General features: G+C 38.3%; 1 protein-coding gene across 3 annotated transcripts in view; it reads right to left on the reverse strand.

Moving 5' to 3' along the window:
* The window catches only part of LOC134674068 (nucleolar protein 4), a 186,568-nt gene that overhangs the window by 74,667 nt on the left and 87,348 nt on the right, over positions 1–24,553 (reverse strand). For all 3 annotated transcript variants that reach the window (XM_063532119.1, XM_063532118.1, XM_063532120.1), the window contains exons 3-4: positions 17,982–18,116; positions 15,972–16,808 (exon numbers count right to left, since the gene is read on the reverse strand). In XM_063532119.1, the coding sequence (XP_063388189.1) occupies positions 15,972–16,808; positions 17,982–18,116 (972 nt within the window). The remainder of the gene's footprint in view (positions 1–15,971; positions 16,809–17,981; positions 18,117–24,553) is intronic.

The raw sequence follows: 24,553 nt of genomic DNA on the forward strand, positions 1-24,553 counted from the left end.
TTCACCTACGAGTATATTAACTATAACAGGGCTGCAACAGAAAATAGAGCATCATTTCGTTTTGAAAATGACATGAGCCGGGTAACGATAAAGCGGCACGAAGGTGCGTGCCTCGCGACCTCTGGTAGTTTTACTGAACTTATGTGACGGTTCGGGAAAAAATAGCTACGTGAAAATATACAAAAAAGTTTAGCGAGAAAAATAATGGCTGACAAGTAAAAATAGAAGAAATTTTAAAATGTTTGGACACAAAAACATACCTCCGTATTTTATTTTAGACTTGAATATTTTAGAGTTCCTTTGAATATTAATAATAGTTAGTACTTTAATTTAACACATGAGAATCTCTCAGCATCTTGGACGTTAAAACATTTTATTCTCAACAAATTTTAACCTCCCTTTTTTGCTGCAGTCAGGCGTGTCTCACTCCGCGATTTCATCGCTTTGCTCCAGGTAGCTAAAAGTGCATCCGTTCGGCCCCAATTTTGGGGTTTGCCATAAGCCGCGCGTGGCGCTGTCGCCACCTAGCGGCCATATCTGTGCTGATCGTAACAGACGCGTTTTGTTAGAGAGTGATACGCGTATTGTATTGTATTGTAGTACGGGCGATTTTCCGCAACTCGACGTCTTGCGCCTATTTTGCGTGATATGGGGTGGGCTAGTCTTGCCAGCCCAGCTCCTCGAGGAATCCTATCAGACCTTTGATGTTGAGTAGGACCTCGGGGAGGTCTCTCGGGGATCCGAGATGTTTTGCCCTGTATGGGGCCAATCCGCTGCACTCCAGCACCACGTGAGAGGCTGTTTCTTCTTTCTCCATGCACCCACGGCATAGGGGACTGTCTGTGACACCTGTTATAAAAAGATGTTTGTTAAAAAGTCCATGACCTGTTATGACACTGGTTACCATACTCAGTCGAACCTTTCCTAGTTGAAGGAGCGTCCTTGTGAGCTTACCGTTCATGCTAGGCATGGCTTGCTTGGCCTGTCTGCATCCAGCTTGGTTCAGCCAGTGTTCTGTGTGTAGTTTCCCTGTACGTGCCAGCAGCATTGAGCGTACCTTACTAAACGGTATCGGGAGGATCGGTTCCGGGCCAATAGGCCCCGCACCCGATCCTTGTCTGGCGAGCTCGTCCGCGGCGTCGTTGCCTCGGGATCCACTGTGTCCTTTGATCCATTGTAAGGTGATCTTATTGTTCTGACATACCTCCATTAGTCGTTCGTGGCATTCGTGTATAAGTTTGGATGTGATTATATGGCTTTTTAGGGCCATTAAGACTGCTCTACTGTCGGAGAGTATGCGGATGGAGGATCCTACTACCTTCCTTGCAGTGATGGCAGCCGCCGCGTTAATAATGCCCATGCACCCAGCCTGGAATACCGAGTTATGGGCTCCTAGCGGAGTGGTGATTGACATGTTCAGGTCTTCTGAGAAGGTTCCAGAGCCTGATCCGCTGTCTGTTTTGGACCCATCAGTGAAGATTCTCAGCTCCCGGGGATTGAGTCCTTCGCAGTTGTCGTCCTCAAATAATTGTATTTTGTACCTTTTGTCAAAAATGGCTTGTTTGTGAGTTCGATCCGTACCCGCCATGAGCACCGGAAACTCGCTGTATAACTTTTCCAGGCATGTTGTGTGAAGAGCTCCTGTGGTGTTAGACCATATATTGAGGGTTCGTAACCTTACCGCAGTGATACGCGTATTCGGGAAACGAGATAATCACAAGATCTAGAAACGATATAGAGATCAACTAGATTTACATTAGATATCGACTAGATGTGACTTGGATATCTAAGTCATAACTTGTCGAAGTCGTTCAAGAGGACCTCCAGAATCGCAGAAACGTCAAATTTGACATATCTATCTTATCGAAATCGTTCAAGAGGACCTCCAGAATCGCGGAAACGTCAAATTTGAAATATCTATCTTACAAATATCTTTTAATTATCCATATCGTAACTTGCTGAGGTCTAGTAGAGATCTAATACATTTTCAGAATCGAGCCGTGAGTCTTCTGTACTTAGTACTATTATTTATTCTGTGCCGCAGTAAGTAAGATGGAAACTAGATAGGTATATTTAATTCTCCGCTAGTATCTCTTTACTTATCCCATCTACGTTTGCTCCCCTACCTTGTATGCCTATAGACATTATTTTAAGTCGCATCAGCATTTCGGTATGAATGAATGATTTCCGCGTGTACTTGGCACCATCTTCAAAAATCTTTAGTTTTTATCTTCGATACTGAAGCGTTCACCAAACAATTCATCAAGCGTGTCGAATTTAAGGATAAGCGCAGTGCCGTGCCAAGTCGGGGCGCCGAGCCAGTCGCAAATAAATGCCAGTTAAAACCCTTGCGCCGGGGGTGGCACCCACCCCGTTGTCATTTACCCTACTTACCGTCGCTACCAGGCTAGCATACAAGCAGCGGAGAATTTTAACGGAATTAGTCGCGAGCTCGCCGCCTGCAGGGCGCCGCAGTAAATTCACCACACATGTAGGTACTAGGAGCGAGGGAGCGGCCGCCCACCTCCACTCCTAGTTTTAGCGCCTAGTAACTCGGCAGCACGAGGTGTCTACACGCAACGCCGCAAAAAACAGTTTCCCGGCCCCAAAGTCTTGTTAACGCTACCCTGCTACGGCTATTTGCTGACCTACTTCGCCGCTGAATCCGAATGACAGCATTGACAGCTCCCTAACTGACCGTCAGTCAGACACGTGTTCAAATAAATACGCTCAAATTAAAACAAATTCAAAAACTTATTTCCTATAGGAAATTGAGTCTTTCGTCGTTTGAGTAAATTCTAAAATCGTTTGCGGGATTATAGTTTAGTGAGCATGTTAAGCGCGCGGATCGCAGCAGGGGTCCGAACGACCGACCCTCTGGTTAATATGGCCGATCGATCGGCTAAACTTAATTATGTCACGGCTCAAGGTCGGATGTGATGCATATCGGGAATATAACCTTTAAAAACTCCCACTTTTTAGATGAAATATGAAAACAAGGCTTAAATTCAAGGTAATAAAGTCTTAAATCGAATCGAACGGTCAGAGCTTAAGAGTTTGTGTAAGTCATAGTTCAATACGTAACTGCGTACAGCAAATTGCTTTTTGAAGGGGAGTTCCTAAAAATAACTGAATTGTGTTTGATTGCTTGCTATCTTGAGGAGACAATTTGTTTTGAAATTTGAAACGAGCAAGGCGTGAAGGTTAAACAATTTAAACATACATATTCGATTCGATTTAAAAATAGACTAAATTGAACACCATGTGAATCGTAGTTAAATTTCAACTTTGTTCATAATAAAGCCATTTTGTAGATAATGATTTGGTAGAGAGAGAGTAATTTTCTTCGAGTGTGTGCATATATACCTAAGTATTTGACTAAAAACGTATACGCTCTACACTTGAAACTTCTTGGTGGATTTTAAAACATATTTCATCGAACTATAAGCACCAACTTAAAAGTAATATAATTAACAAGCTATTTTTGTGTTTTATTCTCTTCCTACAAATACATAAGTCATTGACTGATCAAGACAAACGTTTGAGGCAGATTTGAGGCACGTTTATGAATAACGCCATTAATTTTTACTGTGTCCATTCCGGACTCAGTATAAATCCATCTAGCAAAAATGTTTCACACGATACCGACTTTTAGAGCACCCCAAACGAATTCTCAAAGTTCGGCAAATATTCAATGGGCAAACATTCCTCGGCTGCAATAACAGAGCGAGTAATCTGCTGGATCAAAGCGGCCACACGCCAAGTGCTGGCTAAAAAAGCCTGTTGTGTTATTAACAACGGCGGAGAACGCTGGAAGAGCCACCGCAGCCGCTAACATATTAATATTACATTACTTACTAGTAGGGATTTTTAAACTATTAAATCACACATCACATCACATCACGAACACATCAGAGGAAGCTACAAGGTCGCCCCCATCACCGACAAGATTCAAGAATCGCGCTTGAGATGATACGGGTATATCATGAGACGCGACGAAGACCATGTCGTGAGGAAAGCCCTTGCATGGCCGAATAATAAGAGAGGCGGAGGTCGTCCGCCTGTTACGTGGTGGTCCACCATATCAATGGATTTGAAACAGGCCCAGTTGAACAAAGAGACAACCCAGGATCGCCCGACCTGGCGCTTGAGAACGAGGAGGGCCGACCCCAAATAATGGGAAAAGGCACGGAAAGAAGAAGGGATTTTTAAACTATTAGTAGTGGCTTTCTGAGCTGTAGGCCTCGCGAACCCCCATATGGCCCCGACATTTGGAAAAGTTTCCTAAATCGACAAATATATTCTATAGGTATATAATTAGCATTTAATAAAATTATTTCTTTCATCATACCAACGAGCTTTTTTGAATAACTTCCGTTTTATTGCAATTTGTTTTAATGTATGTAGCATAATAGTAGCTACATAATAATTATAAACCTATAACTTAAGTTGAAACTCTCAGTAGCATATTATCTAGCGTAGATTAGTCAGGACCAACGGCTACTGTCTGTACAAATAAGGTTTAACCATTAGCGATTCCCAAGTTTTTATAAGGCTTCTAATTATTTTGCCTTATATGTAAAATGCCAGTGAGATAGTTAAGAAAAGCCTAGGTATACTAAGTGTTAGAGCAGTTAGGTCACTTTATGATCGAGGTGTCAGTAAAGTATGAGCTCTGGTCGACATTCCTCGGACCACACGTTGCGCTTCCTATTAAAAAGGCTTTGTCATAGTTTATATTTATTTTACTATGCGTACCCACGAGATGAACTTACAACGTCGAGCGTCGGCCAATTTTATGGGTGCTAGAAACATATTCAATAAAATATATATCGTATATCAAAACTTCTGGGATGGACAACTGGAAGAATCGAGCACGAAAAAGAAGAGGAAAGAGGCAAGATTGGATGGTCAAAAGGCCACCATGATGGCGATGATGATGATTAAAACTTGTCTTTTAAATCTCGATTAAATTTGTGACTCTGTAAGCCATAAACCCGGCGAGTATAGCATAAATCTCAATATACGTATGGCGCAAACGCCATTTTGAAAATTTTCCATAAACTGTATCGACAAAAAACTATTTAATCATCGAACCTGCTCACAAAATTTCACGAGAATCGGCTGAGGATTGCGACCTGCAGAGGAACATCCGGACATTCGAAAGCATTATTGCCCAAGCTGAAACGGAGACCTTCGCTAACGCTCGGTCAGTTAAGTAAAAGTAGCATCGTATAAGCAGACCACGAAACACGTAGTCTTTGATACTTCTCGCGTAAGATTCACAAAAAAAACACCTAGTTTTTAGCATTAATATACAGTCGAACGCGAAAAGTACAAAAACGACATCACAAAAGTTTATTAATATTATCCCTCAGTTTGAAAATTAAATCCTGTACCTATACAATTTTAGGGACAGTATCCCTAACAATAACAAGTATCTTAAACGCGCTGGAAAATCTCAATAACCCCGACAAAAAGCCCATCCATCCTCTCTACATCCCTGTCTCAGTACCCGAGAAAAAAGGGGGGAGGGTCGAATATCCCACAAGGGGGGCCGCAATGGACTGAAGGAGCCCCAATCAATCTTACAAGTCGCGACGAAGGGGGCGCCACTTTCGGGGGCCGAGGGACGGTACCCTCTTATGGACGGGCCGGCTGACCCTTAGGGCGGATGGACCAAAAGGACGGTACTAACTTTTGTGGATTTTAGCAGGTTCATTTTGTGTGAAAATGTGCAAGTTGGCAAATTACTTGTGAACTATTAGAGTGGTTTGTTTACGCTTTTGATTATGAGACGGTGTTTATGTGTTTATCATCATGTTTCTGAATAAGTTAAAAAGTAAAGGGTAATTTAATTTACTCAGTAGGTACCTACACGTACCTAAAAAAAATTCATGATATTTTTACATATTTTACATAGCTATCCGACATGATTTCAAAGGTTATACGTGTACATTCATTTTCGGGAGAAGTTTATTAATACTTAATTCGTAAGATATTTATATTAGTATTTATGTTTCTACCAACATACATAAAGACCTATACATATATAGACTAACATTGTATGGAGATTGAAAAGTAATAACTAAAAAAATCGCCGTTGGAAACGCATAATGGTCCCCTAACCGCTTTATCGCTATGTTAACACGCCTGTCGCCTCACATCCATTATTTAACGCTCAGGATCATTAAAAGCGAATGGCAAAAAACAGCGTCATCAGAAACTCAGTAGCCGCCTTCTCCGCCGGGCCCCGTTTTTGTGTCTTGTCTAATACTGTGACGCCCCCCTTGATGAAAGGGGGGCCCCCACCGCTCGGAGCGAGAAAAATGAGTTAGAAAAGATGCGGTGCCCGATTATGGCGTGACGCTCAGGCCCTTTGTGTGGGACATTCGTCTGAATCAATCGGTCGCAGACGCCTAGGACAGCAGGGTCGGCCAGGTACCGCTCCTGGCAGCCTGGTAGGCTTTATGTTGGAAACTATTTAACAAATGCCAAATGTACCTATGAAAAGGTTAGTTGCCTATACATGGAGTCCGCCTATTATAGACTAGACATAAAAATTCAAAATCGCTCTCCTTCCTGATTCGACTGGCAAATCATATTACTTTTTGGCAACCGGGTTTTTTATCCTAATTAGACCCCGCTGAATCCGAATTTGCCGGTTGCTCGATCGAAATCTTGACCGGAAGTGAGATATTTGACATTAAAGATCCCTTTTTTTAGTTTTTCGTAAATAACTCTTAAACGGAGGCGCATAGCAAAAAATGTTCTATTACATAAGTAATCTGCATAAAATTGCCTACAAGAAAGATTCAGTACAATTTTTCGTTAGGATCAATATTCAAAGAGATATTAACGCGGGAAATTTAATTATAATCACTTCGAAGGTCCCTTTTTTTAGTTTTTCGTAAATAATTCATAAACGGCGGCCAATATCAAAAAATGTTGTTAAACGATAATAATCTACATAAAATTTTTAACAAAACAGATTCAGTACACTTTTCGCAGGGATCAATATTTAAAAAGATATAAAGAGGGAAAGTTCTAGTATAATGAATTCTAAGTTTCCTTGTTTTTATTTATTCGTTAATAATTTGAAAAGTATGACTCATAGCAAAAAAAATCTTATACCTAAATAATAAACATAAAATTTCCTACAAGAGACATGTAGAACACTTTCCGCTAGGATCAATATTTAAAAAGACAAAGCAGCGGGTAAGTTAATTATAAATAATTTTAAAGTCCCTTTTTAGTTATTTGTAAATAACTCGTGAACGGTGTCCCATAACAAAATAGGTTTTTAAGAATAAATAATCTACATAAAATTTCCTCCAAAAAACATTTTGAACACTTTTCTCTAGGATCAATATTTAAAGCGATATTAATGGAAGAAAGTTAATTACAATCAGTTCACAGGTCACTTGTTATTAGTTTTTCGTAAATAACTCGTAAACGGTGGCCCTTTGCAAAATAATATTCTACATAAATATGAAACATAAAATTGTCCACAAAAAAGGTTCTGTACACTTTTTCCCTACGATCAATATTTAAAGAGGTATTAAAGGGTGTAAGTTAATTATAATCAATTTCCAGGTCCACATTTTTAGGTTTTCGTAAATGACTCGTAAAATAAGGCTCATAGCAAAATAAGTCCTTTATGTTCTTGTAAATAAAAAATCGGCATAAAATTTTCTATGAAAAAAAACATAATGAACACTTTTCTCTGGGATAAATATTTGAAACGATATTAAAGAAAGAAAGTTCATTACGATCAATTCACATGTCACTTCTTTTTAGTTTATAGGGTTCCGTACCTCAAAAGGAAAAAAACCGGCCAAGCGCGAGTCGGACTCGCGTTGCAAGGGTTCCGTACATTACCCAAATTTCAACAACGTATTTTTTATATATGAAACGCGAGTGAATTGCCATTAAAAACCCGTAGGGGTCGGTTCAAAAACTAAGTAATGTGCGACTCGCGCTTGACTGCATATTTCTAATAGGTCCTGACATCTATAGGTAAACCCAGTAGTTTCGGAGATAAAGCCCCCCCCCCCCACAGCCAAACAACGACCATTCCCCCTCCCCATTTATCCGTTTACGAGTCATTTACGAAAACCTGAAAATAGGGACTTGGAAATTAATTATTATTGATTATTGAACTTACCCCCTTTAATACCTCTTTAAATATTGATCGTAGCGAAAAAGTGTACAGAACCTTTTTTGTGGACAATTTTATGTTTAATATTTATGTAGAATATTATTTTGCAAAGGGCCACCGTTTACGAGTTATTTACGAAAAACTAATAACAAGTGACCTGTGAACTGATTGTAATTAACTTTCTTCCATTAATATCGCTTTAAATATTGATCCTAGAGAAAAGTGTTCAAAATGTTTTTTGGAGGAAATTTTATGTAGATTATTTATTCTTAAAAACCTATTTTGTTATGGGACACCGTTCACGAGTTATTTACAAATAACTAAAAAGGGACTTTAAAATTATTTATAATTAACTTACCCGCTGCTTTGTCTTTTTAAATATTGATCCTAGCGAAAAGTGTTCTACATGTCTCTTGTAGGGAATTTTATGTTTATTATTTAGATATAAGATTTTTTTTGCTATGAGTCATACTTTTCAAATTATTAACGAATAAATAAAAACAAGGAAACTTAGAATTCATTATACTAGAACTTTCCCTTTTTATTATCTTTTTAAATATTGATCCTTGCGAAAAGTGTACTGAATCTGTTTTGTTAAAAATTTTGTGTAGATTATTATCGTTTAACAACATTTTTTGATATTGGCCGCCGTTTATGAGTTATTTACGAAAAACTAAAAAAAGGGACCTTCGAAGTGATTATAATTAAATTTCCCGCGTTAATATCTCTTTGAATATTGATCCTAGCGAAAAATTGTACTGAATCTTTCTTGTAGGCAATTTTATGCAGATTACTTATGTAATAGAAAATTTTTTGCTATGCGCCTCCGTTTAAGAGTTATTTACGAAAAACTAAAAAAAGGGACCTTTAATGTCAAATATCTCACTTCCGGTCAAGATTTCGATCGAGCAACCGGCAAATTCGGATTTAGCGGGGTCTAATTAGGTTAAAAAACCCGGTTGCCAAAAAGTAATATGCTTTGCCAGTCGAAATCGTTTTGATGAAAAATATGACCAGTCTATTAAAGCAAAGTTGCGAAAATAAGCCATGTAATCGACAATCTGGCGAAAATGCAATTCAAAGTTCTTTAAATAGCATTACATGGCATTATAACTGTAAAAACCAGAGTCTCATGACATATTTACGTAGGTACCTATTTCATGAATATGATTTTTTTACTTGTAACTAAGCACTAAACGACCTATTAACGTATTGTAGGTTATATTAAAGTGTGGACATGAAAAAATCTGGTCGGTTTGAATGCGATCTGTCGGCGTTCATTTGTTTTAAAAACAAAAAAAATTATGTCAAACCTTACTGTCAATACTCGATTCTATCAATCTGTTTCGGTATTTTTATAATATATGATGTAATTAAAAGAATGCCGTCCAAAGAACTTGCAATACGAAAAAAAATCGTGAACATGTTTCAAGAAAATCTAGGCATTTCACAAAACGACATTGCTAAGTGTCTGAAAATCAATAAATCGACGGTACAATCGGTACTTTCTAAGTTCAAAAAGGACTTGACTGTGGAACGGAAGCAAGGAAGCGGTAGAAAAAGTGGACCTGTGGACAAAAAAAGGCAAAGAAGGTAGTCGAGTGTTTTACGAGAAATCCGGGCATATCTATCCGAGATGTTGCAAAAAAGTTGAAAGTGTCCAAATCGTATGTGCAGAAAATTAAACGTTACGAAGGTTTAAAGACTTATAAAGCTGTAGTCAGACCTAATAGGTCAGAAAAACAAGAAAATTCTGTCAAATCACGCTGTAGAAAATTGTACGACCAGTTTCTGACAAAATATGATTGCCTAGTCATGGATGACGAAACATACGTCAAGGCTGATTTTAATCAGTTACCTGGGCAACAGTTTTATGTGGCAAAAAATAAGGCAACTATTCCTGATGAATATAAAAAAATTAAATTATCAAAATTCCCAAAACGTCACATGATTTGGCAAGCGATATGCTCCTGCGGTAAGAGGAGCAAAGCTTTCGTGGCTTCTGGGACAATCAATGGAGAAGTTTACAAGAAGGAGTGTCTGCAAAAGAGATTGCTGCCTTTCATCCAACAACATACGGGTTCTGTACTGTTTTGGCCGGATTTGGCGACATGCCATTACAGTGCGGTTGTCATGGAGTGGTACAGAAATAATAACGTAACCGTAGTACCAAAACAAGCAAATCCCCCCAATTGCCCAGAACTGAGGCCCATTGAGAAATATTGGGCCATAGTGAAAAAAAATCTAAAAAAGTATAAAACGGATTGTAAAGACGTTAAAACTTTTAAGGCGAAGTGGCAAAAAGCTAGTAAAGAAGTTTCTGATTATGTTGTTCAGCGAATGATGACGAAGGTGAAGTCTAAAGTACGTAATGTCATACACACGCATAAACTTGAGTAACTTTTGTATTGTATTTTTATAGCCTCTGACATGTATTATTAGTAAAAAAAAAGTTACATTAAATTTCGTTTTATTGAGGAAATTACAAAAAAATATGTACGACCAAATTTTTTCGTGTCCACACTTTATTTGTGACTCTAAAGACTAATAGGTAGGTAGGTAAGTAGAAGAAGTAGAAAATGTAATAAATATAATATAATAAATGTCTGTAAGAATTCAATAATATTCACTACTAAATATTTCCATTACGCAACATAAAACATTCAGCGAAATTGAGAAACTCTTTCTTTAAATGTTAAAAATAATTTGTAGCAAGGAAAACAAATCCTACACAAATAAGAGTTTAATATAGACCCCGATGGTGAAAGGAGTCCCGATGGCACGGGGCTGCGCTGTGGGCGGCACATCCGGGGGCTAATGAATGAAGCTACTTCCATACTTACCTACCTACCCGCTGTGTCCCTTGATGAAGCCTCTTGCCTACACACTACCTACTACCACCGTAGGACGTTAAAACATTAAACATTGCTTAGGTAAGAAAGAAAGTATGATGTAGGGGAGACCTAATAGGTGAGTTTAGACAGAGGAGAGTTGTGACATTTCGATTCTGTGGAATCTAATGACTGTTAGCGAGCTCGCAGCAGTGTCCGTTTGTTAGCTCGTAACTTGAACTAACAAACGCGCTCTATTGCGACCTTGTTTTTAGTTAATAGATTCCAAAAAATCAACGATGTCATAACTCTCCTCTGTCACAACTCACCTCGGTCTCTCCTACCTATGTGTCCTACGAGTATGTACTTTAAGGTGGTTCGCCTAGGTTACTCAAAACTTAACTCTCGCTAGATGGCACCACTTTTGCAAAATTTCAGATTTTATTTTTTTGTGAAATGGTCTTGGTATTTGTATACTTAAAAGTATGTTTCGCGCACTCTTTAAGTAAATATTGAACTATTAAAATAAACATTGAATACTTCATTGTGCGAAAACCACCTTTTTAATTCGACGGAGTGTTGCTGTCACGCTTTTTCCTACTATTACTCACACATGCAAACAGTGTTTCCGTGATTCTTGTAGTAGACAATTTCACACAACGTAAGTATGTTGCAATAGCGTAACGGTATGTTCGTGGAAATACGTGCAAGAGGATTGGGGTTCAAGACTGGTGCGAGTAGGTAATTTCTTTTTGTTTCTCCTTTGTGTTATCTTACCTTTAAACGAGCAATTATTAGATATATAATTATTTATTTATATATTTGGATGGTATCAGAAACGGCTCTAACGATTTCGGTGAAATTTGCTATAAGGGGTTTGATCTCTTAGCTAGGTCTATGAGAAAACGCGCATTTTTGAGTTTTTATGTTTTGTAAGCTTTGGTCGGTCTCCCAGATATTCAATCTCCGCTTGGCAACTAATCCCAGAATTGGCATGCGCACTAGTTTTTACGAAAGCGACTGCCCTGACCTTCCAACCCAGAGAGTAAACTTATTTGGATTAGTCCGGTTTCCTCACATTGTTTTCTTTCGTGTATCGGTATCGGTATCGGTGTATAAATAGGTAGGTATCAAATGCTATTTCGCACAAAAGTTCGAAAAATCATTGGTACGAGCCGGGGTTAGAACCCGCGACCTCCGAATTGCTTTCCGCTAGGCCAGCAGCGCTTCCCCCACATACTCAGTGTTATCAGGTTTTTTAAAAATCAAAAACGATTACTTATGAAAGCAGAAGAATATAAATGATCGTATTAGATTTATAATTGTTACATATTTGCCGTAACTTATTTTTAAAATGTGTTTTTCAATTAAAAGACACGTCAAGATTGTTTACCTTATTTCTAATGCTAAAAAAAAACAAACTATAGTAATAATTGTGTTTTTCATTCATAGACAAAATCCATTATTTTTAACCACAGGAAATTTTATACACTTCTTTTTAGGGTTCCGTACCCAAAGGGTAAAAAGGGACCCTATTACTAAGACTTCGCTGTCCGTCCGTCCGTCCGTCCGTCTGTCACCAGGCTGTATCTCACGAACCGTAATAGCTAGACAGTTGAAATTTTCACAGATGATGTATTTCTGTTGCCGCTATAACAACAAATACTAAAAACAGAATAAAGTAAAGATTTGAATGGGGCTCCCATACAACAAACGTGATTTTTGACCAAAGTTAAGTAACGTCGGGAGTGGTCAGTACTTGGATGGGTGACCGTTTTTTTGCATTTTTTTTTTTGCATTATGGCACGGAACCCTTCGTGCGCGAGTCCGACTCGCACTTGCCCGGTTTTTATTGCAGTGAGGATGTCCTGATTGTAAAAATCAGAGAGATTAGGTAGAGTATAATTTCTAATTATCTTTGTAAAAATAAAAGAATACGTGTAGCCCATACTTAATAATCGATTTAAGATAATAAAAAATTAAATAAAAATAAAAAACAATACGAAATTTAGGTGTAACAAAAATACAAAAACTTATGTTCCAGCATACAATGACTGGGGATCGAACCGGGAATCTTCCGTTTGCAAGCAAAAAAGCGACTGTTTGCATAACACGCCATGATAGTTCTTAGCTAAGCTGACGAACTTCTCGCTTAGGTCAATTAACTACCTGTCAAATATCAGTGTCAACAAAATTGCACTAAACATGACGGCACTCCAAATTCGAGCCGTGGTCAGCCCGGCAACGTCGGAAATGGTATGGCAACGTCGCAAATGTATCTGTACACGACATTTGTGACACACACATACGTAAAATTGATGAAAAGTTAACTATGATTTTTGCATGATTTCTGTATGAAACATTGTTTTCCTGTTAATTTCGCGCAAACGAATATTCGAAAGAAGATAAATGCGGAAATATTTGTGTACTAATAGTGTGTAGTTACTTAATGAGCTTTGATTGAATTTTGTATGAAAAGCGAACCACCTTAACGTACTACTATTATAAGAGCAGCTATAACTGTTAGTTGTTTAGGTTCTTCCTTTATTTTTTATGTAAATTGGTCCTAAATGCCATATTACATAAAAGGTTTACTAACGAATGGGCCAAAATCGTTTCCCAAAGTATCACATCCCAAACTATGTTTCCCAAATTATCATTTCCCAAAAAAATGTTTGGCAAAACAACTTATCGCAAATTTTCAGTTAGCAATAGTTTTTTTTGGCAAGTTATTGTTTAGCAAATAATTACTTGGACAAGTTTCATTTTACCAAATATTATTTAGTCAAATGTATCATTAAGCGTAACTTACATGTCCCAAAATATTGCATGGCATACAATTTACATACGAATAAAGTGGAGGCTGCAGAATTTTATTTGTCTAGTATTTAACTGATCATTACATATACATAGTAAAATGTAACGTCAAAAAAAACATTCTTACTGCCAAAAATATATAGTAAATGATCACTAAAATTAAAACTCCATTTTAATGTAAAATGACAATCAAATTTGTTACATCTTGCTATTCTATTAAAGCAAATAACACCAAAGTAATCATTGTAACCCAAAAATAGTAAATAACCACCAATATTCAAACCACATTTTAGTTTAAAATGTCATGCAATTTTTTTACATCTCGTTATTCTATTAAATTAATTAATCCACTTCGATGACCTTTTTTTAGTACATAGAATTTCGTTTCTGTAAGGACCGCAGTTCTAACCTAACCTAACCCACTTTTCTAATAGCATTTCGATTCTGTGAGGGTGACAGTTCTAACCTAACCTTACCCACTTTTCTGATAGCGGTTCCGTTTTGTGAGGATCGCAGTTCAAACCTAACCCAACCCACCCAAATTAAGTAGAATTTAACGTACCTATTATAACATAACAAAAAGTACTTTAAATAGAGATGCCTATTTGTCAAATTTGCGGAGTGACAATTTTGACCAAACATCTTTTTGGAATATAATATTAGACAATAAAAAACGTTTGCTAAATAAGTTTTTGTCCTAATAACATTTGACAAAGTAAAATCATGCCAAATGATAATTTGACCAAATAAATTATATGCGAAGTGTAACTTTGCTAAAGGTTCCTTTGGGAAATGAAACTATTGCGATAAGTTTGTTGGGAAGTGAAATTTGGCGAAATGTATTTGGCCGAAACGAAAGTACACCTACATAAAAAGAAAGGTAACGGAAAAATGGTTTTTAAACTTTAACAAGTATCCTACCAAATTTCGCTTTCCAAAAATTGCAACTCCAAACTACATAGGTAAGGTAAAATTTTGCTCCTAAAGCTTGTGCCAAATTTAGGTTAGGACAAAAAAAAATCGTTAACTTATTTATAATACCCTTTTGTTATCTAAGGGGTTAAAAATTCAAATCAAATTCTGTGTGTAACCTAACGCAAGGCCTTTTACTCTGCCGAGCCGAGATTCAGAGCTTCATTCGAGTCAAGTTAAAGTTCTCAATTTGCTGGTCCACCATAAAATGGGTAAGCTAGCAAAAAGTTGAATCTGAAACTAACACACAACTCCGTATCTGATCGAATAGAGTTTCGAAATCATAACCCTCGGGTACAAAGGGCGGATTGGTCCCACAAAGGCGCGCTTGCGGGCCTGACTACCGACCACCGCAGTTTTATGCCGCCTTAGTTGGCAGAAGTTTAAGCTAGGGTTAAATGCGGTCGAACCCGCAAAATTTATATTTGTTTAGAGAAAAAGGTCTGCTCGTGTAACCCAGGGTGGGTTAGCCTGCCCTATCATGAAACGGGATTTTACACATCAATACGTTTCACAGCGAAGTTTCGGCGTCAGCGAATAGATAGTCATTAATTCACCTAACTATTTTAATAGTTTAAAATGACTAATATTTTATTATGTATTATCTAGTTATAGGTATGTTGAGTATTTCGACATAAATAGGTACGGATGCCATAACAGACATAAAGTAGGCTGTCGTACTCGTACCATGTCAAAATAAATATTTAGATACTTATTCCAGCTATAGTTAAACGTAGATTTTGTCTAAATATAATATTCGCTTAAGACATATTTGGATCAAGGTATAAAGCAAGCAAGATTTTTTGTTTTTAATTTAACGTTAATGATCAAGGTATAAGCAATTCGCAAGATTTTTTGCGATTTGGCGTAATAATTGCACTAAGCCCCAAGCAAATACAAGAGCGCGACTTATTGCCCATCAGATATAATTTAGTTGTTTAATTACTGAACCGGGCTTTCCTTATAAGGTATATACAAGGTGTTTATCAAGGTCCAACCATTCTTATACGATTGGTGCGTCTAGTTCAGTATCCTTCATAAATATTCTGCTCGTATAGTGACCAACCAACGATGAAAAAATGCTTAGCTCAGTTTTATGAAGGCACGTCGTGCAGTTTCCATTATCCTAATTAAATAAATGTTATAAATCGATCTAGTCCCACAGTATATACGTTAATTGTAAAACTTACCTTATTTTCCATGTCCAGTCGTTCTTGATACGCCATACTCCGCATATGCTTGAGATACGCCGTCGTTATGGGCACGCTGTAGTCCACCTCCTCCCCGCCGAAGTACACCCCTCCGTCCGGCCGCCACGGCTTTGGAAACCGTCCGAACGAATTGGAATACTCTAAACTCGAAGGCAACAACTTCTTTCTAGGCGGAGATGCCGACTTCGGGGGGTCTTTAGACGTTAAATTAGCCACGTCCAACGGATTATACTTCTTCTGTTTCTTATCATCAGTCTTTTCTTCTTTAACTCTTATAATTTCTTTATTTTTGTCACTATCATCTTCTTTCGGGATGACGCTAGGGATAGGGCTGTCACTTTTGACATCTTCAACGTCGATCAGGCTGTTCTCATCTTTGTCGATCTCCGGGTCCGTTCTGACGGGTTCCTCTTCTCTAAACGGCGGTTCGACGGGCGAACTTCTACTGAATAAGGGATTTGAGTCAAAACCGTTGACCTTCTTTGATGTTAGCTCTATATACGTAGGTTCCTGGTCTTCAGAGTCTGTCGCTTTTGGGCTTTCTATTTTTTTAAGAGGCTGAAGTTCGGTGTAGTCGAATTTGGGTTCGTAAGGGTAGTTGGAGTGTGCCGCGTCTATCTCTGATTCCCAGTTTCTGGTGTAATCGGTGGGGCAGTGAGGTAGGAAGGGTAGGTAGGTGGGGTGGCGCGTGGGGGAAGGGGAGGGAGTGGGGAGGGGTGGTGGTGAGGCGCTGCGCGGGCGCCGCGCACACTCAGCGCATCCGGTGAGGAAGCGCGTGACTGCCTCGCGAGGCAGAAACGCGTACGTCTCCGTTATCTGCGGGCGAAAACATTCACAATTACTAGGGCACATACATTACGTACTATAGATGAAGTACCTAAGACTACTCGCTCTCACCAAGAAAACTTTGGAGTATGCGCATCTTAATCGCAAATATCAATAACAGCAAACATTGGTTGAATATTACTATAGCTCACTTTACAAGTATAGCGCCTGAGTTATCTGCTAAGTGCTTACAGTTGTGCTCCCCAGAGAAATTGTAAGTAATCAAGTAATATCAAACTACGAATAGGTATGAGGTTCATAGTCGGTTACATTGTTTACAAGGGAGTGTTGTTTATTGTTTACAAGGAATCCGAACTGCGCCGGAAGTGTCCACAATCAATTGTCCCCACTCGGAAGATACTGATTATCTGCCCAGTTTTTGAGTACAAGTTGTACTTACGCATGGCAACCCTAAGTAGCGATGAGAAACTCATTCAAATATATACCGTAATCTCGCTGAATAAGGTGTCTACTCGTTCGAATTGGGCTCATAGAGTTATTACCTATGCGTGCTGGGTTAACACAATGTATGGTAAGAGATGGAGTCTGCTACAGATTCAGATAAATCAAGAAGAGAATAATAATTGTGTTGAAACATCGCACTAGCAGTCGTTCGTTACGTATGTTATTACCTACCTACATGTCATATATCGTAAAAGGTCCGAAATATATCTGCTTAGTAGGTATACTTTTTATTTAACTTGTAAGTGTAATTTGTAGATCAGCATGTATTTAGACTTAGATAAACTAATTTCGTTCTATTGCGAAATATTTTTGTAGGTTATGGGCTTAGCAATTCCAATATAACAACACATTCACCTTAAGTAACTAAATAAACTGTAATATCTACTTTTAAATTTCCTGTATTAAACATTTACAATTACGATTTATTAAATTAAGCAAATTACAGTAAAACTGAAATATTTCTACATGCAATTACCTATGCAGCGCCATCTATTATCACCACCACTCAAAACTTCACAGGGTTGAATTCTATAAAGCTACGTGAACGCTGTTGTGAACTTCCCTGTTCTAGTTAGTTCTCTGTTACACAGATGGCGCTTACAACAAAATTTATTAGCCAGATATTTTAGTTGTTGTCTTTGCTTTTATCTTTGATTGAAATGGAAAATATAAAGTTAATGATAAAAAGAAGTGGCTTACAGTTCTGTATGTACGTTTCTGTCCAGCATGCTTTCCTGGTCGACCTTCAAGCTCTACGTGCACGGTGTAGATGATATCGAAAAAGTTTTCAACTATCGCGACTTTTCGATACACTGGCTCCTGATTTGGTGCGTTCTGAAACAATACAAAGCAATGCCATTAAAATGAAAGCTGATCTATTATTATAAAATAATTATTCGTTCAATAATTAAAATAGGTAGCAAATAGGTAGGTAAAATATAAACCAATTGACATTTTAGAGTAGGTATTTTAGGGGATTCGATTATATTTAGCATGGACCGTTACGTGTCAATGTAGATAATATTACATTCCATTTTTATATAATTATAGTAGATATTAAGTTCAATTAATTTAAATTTGTATTAAGTTGATATCAAAATAATAGAATGTTCAAAAAAGTTAAAGATACTAGCGACATCTAGTCATCTTGTATTAAACTTCGCTAACTGTACAGCAACAAACATCTTGTTCCGCTACTCGCCGATAGGTGGCGACACCATTCATTCTTGGAGCTAAATAATTCGTTATCAGCTGTTGTTGTGTACTTCTTGTGATGTCGATTCATGCCGTGAAGATAAACGATAAGGAACAAGAATGTCACTATTGGTTCGTTAAATATGGTAAAAACAAGTTGGAAAGATATGAAGGTCCCCACATCAAAGAGAATTTGAAATAGAGGAATATTGTCAAAGTAAATTATGTATAGTCAGTACATCTACTGCCATCTTTCGACAAATTGCCTTCTAAATTCTATTTGCCTAGGTACATTATGGTACTAGGTAGTAGGTACCCGACGCGCATTACCATTAGGCCGGTTTTTAGGGTTCCGTACCAAAAAGGTACAAAAGGAACCCTTATGGTGCGACTCTGTTTTATATCAAAATATTCCAAATTCCAATTCCAAATTCCAAATTATTTATTTGTTTAACATAGGTAGGTACAACAGTAGGTCTTAAATATACATATAGTAAGTATCACTATGCTTCGCCATATGGCATACAAATAGTTACAAAATACATGTAGCGTAAAACTTAATAATATAAAGTAATACATGACAAATCAAAAGGTTATATAGTTTCCACTGTCTGACAAAAAATCTTGTATTGAGTAATATGCTTTAGTTACTAAAAAATCATACAACATTTTTTTAAATTTTTTTAAGTCATTAATTTTTAAAATCTCTTTTGGTAGCTTGTTATAAATCTTTGATGCCATTCCAAAAAAGCTTTTTGCTAGTAGTGCAAATACATGACCTAGAGCTTATTTTATATTGTTGGCGATAACTATTGAAGTGGAAGAATTGGTCAGGGTTATATCTAATGTATAATGCGGATTCGTAAATATAAAGACAGGGAAGTGTGAGTACGTTTAACTTAATGAAGTAGGGTTTACATGATTCTGTGGTTTGTATACCGCATACTGATCGTAAGCACTTTTTTTGAGCTCTAAAAACGAATTATCTATCTGTACAGTTGCCCAAAAATATAACCCCGTACCTCAAAGTTGATGTTACATGGGCGTGATAACTAATTAAGACAGTCGACTGGTTTATTGCTTGTCAAGCTTTAATTTAGTATTGTTTTAATGTCCGACTTTTGGTAAACTTGATAAAACCCAAATAAGAGTATTTTTTATACGTAACCAATATCATTTTGATATCTTTGCTACCTTTGATAGCTCTTTTTAAACTCGGCCCGATTCGAACTTTAACGTCAAATATTGTCTAGATGCGATATGGATTAGATAATTAGATATGTCATATCATGTATTTGACACATCGGGCAGAGTTATTTTGAAATACAGTGTATCACTATACCTTATAAAACAACTGTTTGTGTGATTGTGTGTTTGTATGTTTGCGATAAACTCAAAAACTACTAAACGTATTTTCATGCGGTTATCACCTATCAATAGAGTGATTCTTGAGGAAGGTGTAGGATTTTAGGTGTATAATTTGTTAACCCGTGCGAATCCGAGGTGGGTAGGGCATTGATTATGTTTTTTTTTAATTTAATAGCCCACACATGTATGTTAATGCATATAGGTGCTATATTCAGAATTCTCGACGAGGCGGGAGCCATTTTGATGACGTCATTACGCTGAAGTAGATGTCCTGCGCCACTGTCTTCCGGCAGTTTTGAGGCCCCAATAATGGGTTGGACATGGGTACAACTATATACATACCTACTAAAATTGGTACCGGTTACGGACTCTGAACTATCTCTTCAACCGTTTCCTGTTTACCTAATAATGATTAGAATCAGATGATGATTAACTACCGTCTCTTCCGGATTAGTCTTTCCAGAGTTTCTCTCACACTTCTAATCATATTTTTGCCGCCGAGATATTAGTGCTAAGCACTAACACACTGTGCTTAACTAATTAGGCTCATAAATAACGTGGACAGCAATTAGTCGGACACCAGGCGGCCAGCGTCGCGAGGAGGTAATTAGCTGGAGCTGGACTGTCCGGGACCGCGTAATTACGGGCTCGGCGTGGAAGCGGTCGCTTAGCATTTCATGATTGCCTAGTGCAAAGGTGTTTCAAACTGAGAGCAAAGCAGGCTATGTTTTTTATCCGACGAGGCAATTTGTGTGTTGGTATTATTTCTTTGACATATATCCCAAAGGTTGCTGAGGCACAGAGGGCCTTAACGAGATTTTCGTGTCTGAACTGTGTCTCTCCGCCGACAAAAGCTTACTTCGAGAGTTCAGTCTGACAACCACTACACTAACTCACCACCAAGAGTTTTATGCATACAATTCTAATCTAGCTCCGGTATTCCGCAACATAAGAGAAGGTGCGAGTGCGAGAGAGAGAGATAATGAGTACCAAGTATTAAACGAATACTTTAACCCTACATGGCATTATAGGTTGTAGTAGGTAAGCAGGAGTTTTTGCTAAATGATACTAAACTTACGAATTCAGAACTGTGACGTAAGATCGTAAGAAACCAACGCAAAAAAGCCGAAGTTTATACCTGAATATTGTTCCATTAAAGCGCTTAGATTAACAAAGTTAACTAAAATAATCAAACGAATTGCGACGAAACACGACTCTCCGTGTGCAAGCTCGGATAATCCCAGTCTAGCTGCTACCAGGCTATAAATTGCAGCGCTACTGCTCTGCGCTGAGCAAAAACACTTCCCGCTAGTGCGGAGAACCTAGCATTATAGTTCGTTTTTTTTAGCATTAGAAAGAACTTCGCAGAAGTAAGCTTGTGGTTCCAAACCCGGCACTTTTAGCGGTAATAATTTGAACTAAATTATATGTATTGACCATGCTACATTAGATAATTCAGTAATTATTAATAATTAAAGAGCCTAATAAAAACTGCACGCTTGCTTCTGTGGAGTTCTTTCAAATGCTAAAAAAAACGAACTATAGCAATATACTGAGCGAGGGTTGCACGAATGCACGCGGTCACTTTTGTACTTGTACAGTCAGCAGCAGAAGTTGCTAAGCGGGCGAGGTGTTCAAAATTACCTTGACGCGCTCTTTTCTCTTAACAATAAAGTCGCGTCAGGATCATTTTGAACACCTCGCCCGCTTAGCAACTATTGCTGCTGACTGTACGTAAAGAAAGAAAACATGATGAGAACTTCTGAAGATGATGACAAACTTATGACAAAAGATAATGATAGATGAATCTAGACTTCCATGTGGTCCAAATTATCCAAATATACCTACTTACTTTACTCTATGTTGTGGCCGTTGAAAAATAAAAGGATGTGTTAGCTCCGACGCACGACTGGAGTTTACTCTTACAAACGATTATAAAATAGGAAATGAAATTGATGAAAACGCAGAAATATTTACAGTTGTTTTTGACGTTTTTGACATTGAATAAATAAAGTGTTTCCATACAGCCGTTGCTAGGGGATGCGCAAGATAAAGTTGCCGTGTCTAGTAGCCCGTAGCCTGTAACCTGTGACATTAGATATTAGATTTTTTTCCGATAAATTTTCATCCCATTTAAACTCCATTTAAATTCCAATAAACTCCAAAAAGAAAGTTGACAGCTTTCGTAATAAAAACCAAGAAAGTCAAAAAATCTGTGGATCTACCGCGAACCACGTTCGACGTGTTGCCTCCCTGTCACACTTAAGTATGAATTTACAAGTGCGACAGAGAGGAAACATGTCGAACGCGGTTCGCGGTAGGCCTTCAGGAGCCGTAGCCAAAACAATAATTGAGAGTACAATATATACAAGTACATATATAAAATAATACACCTAGGGATGATAAACTCATTAACGAATCATTTCCATACATTGTTCTTGTCGTTTTCTACAAACAATTGTCTCATGGCTAAGCCCCTGCAGAAAGATCCACACGTGGATGCCTTACAGACTAATCTAATCATTTCAGGGACATAGCGGCTCCCTTGCATAATCTGCTCGCAGTTCTCAGAATGGCGTCGTCACCCGAGACGCGGCAGATCGGCCCGGGCCAGTATCTGCAACTAATGGCCCATGATTGCCGACACCGGGTCGCAAACTATAGGGCTACCGAGAGTACCGACGCCACCGAGGCTAGGTTATAAAGTTACGGTTTCGCAATTCAAAAGTGTACTGGTGAAAAGACTGTTGTGCATCAATGTGCGTTGTTTAGATTTTGATGCTCTGTAAAAAAGGACTCAGGTTTGAATAGCTAAACGTCGCGTCGTAAAAATCCTCAAAAACTTCGGTGATAGCTGACAGGCGGATCATGGTGTCGCGTTTCTTACACGTTTACAAGCGCTAATCTTGTAGGTGTAATAGATAAAGTAAAGGTTAATCTAACCTTTACTTTATCTATTACAACTTAGAGGTCTTAGAGTATTTACTAGTTAATGACAATACCGATTCACATGCGGTCATATACTACTACGTGCTCTAGAGATTGTTTCTACAAATTGTTTAGTTTTCTTGCTCCATCGTCTCGTATCGTATCCTTAATAATAAATTATTCAACTAATACGTGCAATAGTCTTCGATTACGAGATTTCTGCCAAATAAAAGCATTAAAGTAATCATGAAATAAACAATTAGGTATGTTTTTTTATACAAAATAATGCCACTAGGTACATCACCAGCGCTCTGAATAATCCCTAAAGTTTCGCCCCGCCGTCCGTCTGGTTGCAAACGGTTTTGCAACTAAGCATCTATCATCTCTGCTCGGCGTGGGTCGGTTATCGATGCCCCTAATGGCCTGCTGCTCACAAAGTAGTTTATAATCATCTGTGAGCTCGTCTCGGCAAGATTGTTCGTAGAACCGATGGCCGATGCGGCAGAAAGGTCTTTAAAGCCATTGGTCGACGGAGCGATCACCGAGTAATGGTCCGCGATTAGAGAACGATCGGATACCGGCATTCTTAGAGCTGCCGATATAGAATAGTAGGTACGATCAATGAAAATCGATCACTGTTAAGAAATTTATGCAATAAATCTGATGATTGACGTCTCTTTCAGTTTGCTAGGGTTTGATAACTTAATCCGCCTCGGCAATACGGCGCGCTATCCAACGAATACAATTTTGTATCAAACCGACTGATAACGATCTACAGATTCTGAGAAATTCTATCCAGTAGTTGGAAAAAGTAAATTCCAAATAAAGGATAGACAGATATGCATCGAAAACATTACATGGAGGCAAATTTAACCGGTTTGATATCTAAATTATGTCATTTAGTTATCATTCGCGTGTACATTTAGGTACCGAGACGCACAGGCGAATGATGAATAAATGATGAACAAAATGACAACATTTTTATGTCAAAATGTAAGTTTGAATTTGTCTTTGCTGCGCCACTCGCACCAGTAATAAAGGTCACGTTTCTGCCTACCCTTCTAAAATAGTGCCCAATTTGACGTTACCTATCGTCAATTATAAACGTAGCGTGGAACTCGTCGCAGTCAGCAATAATTATCGCCGAACCCTGCCCGCGCCCGCTCTCGCCCGTGCCCGCACCGAGCCGCGCCGCGCCGCTATTGCGCCTTCCCGCCAATTAGCGAAACGCCGCCGTCATTCCCCCGCCATTCAGGCACGCAGATATACTTCTATGGCAGAACACCCCGGGCCAAAGATAGAAACAAGCCCAATAAGAACCAATTACGGTATTTTCCAACGTCCGATGTGGTTTGTCCACGTTAGACGTTTCTTCTTATTTTGAGGGCGAAGTAAAGGCGTTTTACTTTTTAGTGGTAACATAACCATCTAAATTTCGGGACGGGAGCGTAATTTCCCTTTCCGTTTTCAACTGGCGACACCGGTCTCGCGAAGTCCGCATAAAGTAGTGCATAAATTCCGAGAAACTCATATAGTCCGTTTTTTTTAGCATTAGAAAGAACTTCGCAGAAGTTCGCTTGTGGTTCTAAATCTGGCACTTTTAGCGGTAACAATTTGAAGTAAATTATATGTATTGACCATGCTACATTAGATAATTCAATAATTATTAACAATTAACGAGCCTGATAAAAACTGCACGCTTGCTTCTGCGGAGTTCTTTCTAATGCTAAAAAATACGAACTATAGTTAAGTCCAGATTCGAACCCACAATACACTACATA

Source organism: Cydia fagiglandana, chromosome 19, assembly GCF_963556715.1.
Source record: "Cydia fagiglandana chromosome 19, ilCydFagi1.1, whole genome shotgun sequence".
NCBI classification, from domain to species: domain Eukaryota; kingdom Metazoa; phylum Arthropoda; class Insecta; order Lepidoptera; family Tortricidae; genus Cydia; species Cydia fagiglandana.